This window comes from Cryptomeria japonica, chromosome 5 (assembly GCF_030272615.1).
Source record: "Cryptomeria japonica chromosome 5, Sugi_1.0, whole genome shotgun sequence".
Classification (NCBI taxonomy): Eukaryota; Viridiplantae; Streptophyta; class Pinopsida; order Cupressales; family Cupressaceae; genus Cryptomeria; species Cryptomeria japonica.
In genome coordinates, this window is record NC_081409.1 from 780,373,429 (window position 1) to 780,376,397 (window position 2,969).

Below are 2,969 nucleotides of genomic sequence, written 5' to 3' on the forward strand. Positions count from 1 at the left end.
TTGGGATAAGGATAGGCAGAAATGTAGATAAACTTCATAACTATACAAGGGATAAGGATAGGCAGAAATGTAGATAAACTTCATAACTATACAAGAGGAAAATAAAGTTGAATGAGCAAGTGAAAGGGAGGACATGTGTAGATTTCAAAGAGGATGATAGATTAAGACAATAGAGTTGATTTCTAAAAGTATATAAAAATCTTACAAACTAATGGAAAGAAGGAAACAAAGAGAGAAAGTGATTCAATAGAACTCACAAAAATTTCATGGAGGTGTGGTGACTACGATCGTAGATCAAATAACTAGAAGAAATCTTGTACTCCATTCAAAGTTCATAACTCTACAAAAACTAAGGAATATGACCAAAACCTTTCCAAACATAGAACTTTTTTTAACTATGTATAACTTTTAGTAATTGATAGGGCAATGAATAAGAGCAACAGTATGACAAATTTAATTAAGAGATAATTAAATATTTTTTAGAATAGTTATATTGATGAACAAAATGAAGATAGAACCCAAACAAATTTTTGCCCTATCAAATTAAAATGCTAATAATCTACATATAAAAAAGTGATTATCAACCAACAATTAAAAATAATTGATAGAATTTTACCTTATTTTATCTATGGATGAATAATCATGAAGTCTTGTTCCTAAGAAGATCACCTTTGTCTTCTTTGACGACTTGAATAATTTATAATATTTTCCTTTAGCATGATCAACACAAAAATTATTTTAAAAACAAACATCTAGCAAAGTGGAAAATTGGTTCAATACCCTTAAAGCACTTTAGCAAGAACGACAAAGCTTAAAGTCTTCCTTTTATTCCATTCCTATTATTCCATGGAAAGAGGGACCCTCGTGCATGGAAAAAGAATAGAAGTTAGACCCGACATGATTTCATGACACCACTAATAGCCCCTCTCGAATGCCTATTGAATACAGAAGTTCTTTTTCATTCATATCATAATTCCATGGCGAATTTATTTTTCTTCAAATTAATTTGTATGACCTGTTTGTTCTCTTACGCAAACACCACGAATATTTCCCTGCATTCATTAAGATGTTTAAACTTTAATTTCCCTAAATTCAGAGCTACAGATGGAATTTGTTTTTTGGGTGACGCTGCAGTCTCTGATAATGTTGTCCATCTTACAAACAGTAGCAGCTTACATTATAACAAATTCAATCAATCATCAGGCAGAATTGTTTATAAGGAGACGATTCAGCTTTCGTCTATAGCCAATTTCAGCACTCACTTTGCCTTCTCTATGTACTCTCATAAAGAGGATTCTCAGGGCAACGGAATAGCCTTCTTTCTTTCATCTGAAGGATCGGCTTATAATATTCCACAATTCACAACTGGAGGTTGGTTTGGTCTTGTTAGGGACGTACTTGATAAAAGTTAGCAGATATGGATCTTGAGAAGTTTCTTTACCATATTCCCCGACACTTTAAGCTGGACGATCTCATGGCCGGAACTAACAATTTCAGTGAAACTCTAAAGCTTGGGCAAGGAGGATTCGGAGGAGTATACAAATGCAATCTTGCTCAAACAAATGAGATTGTGGCTGTGAAACGTATCTCAGAAGGTTCAAAGCAGGGGATTAAGGAATTCATTTCAGAAGTGAGTATAGCTAGTCGTTTGAGACACCGGAATCTTGTTCAACTCTTGGGTTGGTGTCATGAGTTAGATCAGTTGTTTTTGGTTTATGAATATATGTTTAATGGAAGCCTGGACAGACGTATCTTCACCAAAGGAAGAAGAGAAGAAGAGTCTCAAGTACTGCAGTGGAGTACCAGGTATAAAATAGTTAGTGAAATAGCAAATGCATTGTTGTATCTTCATGAAGAGTGGGATGAATGTGTTGTGCACAGAGATGTGAAATCCAGTAATATTTTGCTGGATAGAAATTTCGGTGCAAAGATTGGAGATTTCGGCTTAGCACGCATGGTGAAGCATGAGCGTCTAGCTCAGACCACCCAAGCTGCAGGGACATTGGGATATTTGGCCCCTGAATGTGTAGCGTCGGGAAAAACTGGTCCCGAATCTGATGTTTATAGCTTTGGAGCAGTGGCTCTCGAAATAGCCTGTGGCAAGAAAGCAATAGATGTAAGCTTGGTAGAGTTCGACATGCGGCTTGTAGCGTGGGCATGGGATCTGTATAGCCGAGGAAGACTATTGGAGGGTGCAGATGTGAGATTAAATGGAGAGTTTGAGGAGAAAGAAATGGAACGATTGATGGTGGTGGGGCTGTGATGTTCTCATCCTGATGCTGCTAGTCGGCCCAAAATGAGGCAAGTGGTGAGGTTACTGAAATTTGAAGTTGCAGCGCCTGCTCTCCCCACTACAATGCCTATACCATCATATGATCACGCTTCAATTACCACCGGGCCTTCAGTTCCAGTGCAATCTATCACCACTTTGAGTCCAAGGTAGATCTATCACTAGTGTCGTTCGTCTCTCTCGGTTATAGCCTACCTGCAAGATACTTCCATATAGAAATAAGTTATCATAGTTTAGTTAAGGCAGTGCTTAATATCTTATAAGCAAATCAATTGATCAGAACAAGATTCTGATGCCCTCACTATTTACATTGTCATTCTGTTTTAGTTTGTCCATTCATACTTCTAATGTAAAATGTTGCCCGTATAGCTTTTCTTCTTTGGAAGTTTGTAGTTTATTGTGCCCTATTTGAGATGTTCGCAGATTTTTAAAGGACGATTCTACTCTATATAGAAGAAAATAAATAAATAAGAAAACTTGAAGTTATGCCAGAATATCAGCATCAGTGAAAGTGCTTGTATATCCCATATATTAAGAAATTTGATGTTATGCATTTGATATTAGGAATACGGTAAACATCAGGCTCTCAGATATTGTCTCTATCCTCGTTCTGAAATCATTATTTGAAGAGATTTTAGATATAGGCAGGGATGTTAAATGTATAAATACACATTTAACA

The 2,969-nt window shown here is 36.3% G+C and overlaps 1 protein-coding gene across 1 annotated transcript; it reads left to right on the top strand.

Annotated features, from left to right (window-relative positions):
- Window positions 1-1,417: 1,417 nt before the first annotated feature.
- Window positions 1,418-2,263, top strand: LOC131050741 (L-type lectin-domain containing receptor kinase IX.1-like). Its single transcript, XM_057984992.2, has one exon. The coding sequence runs from the start codon at window positions 1,418-1,420 to the stop codon at window positions 2,261-2,263; it is 846 nt and encodes a 281-aa protein (XP_057840975.2).
- Window positions 2,264-2,969: the final 706 nt, after the last annotated feature.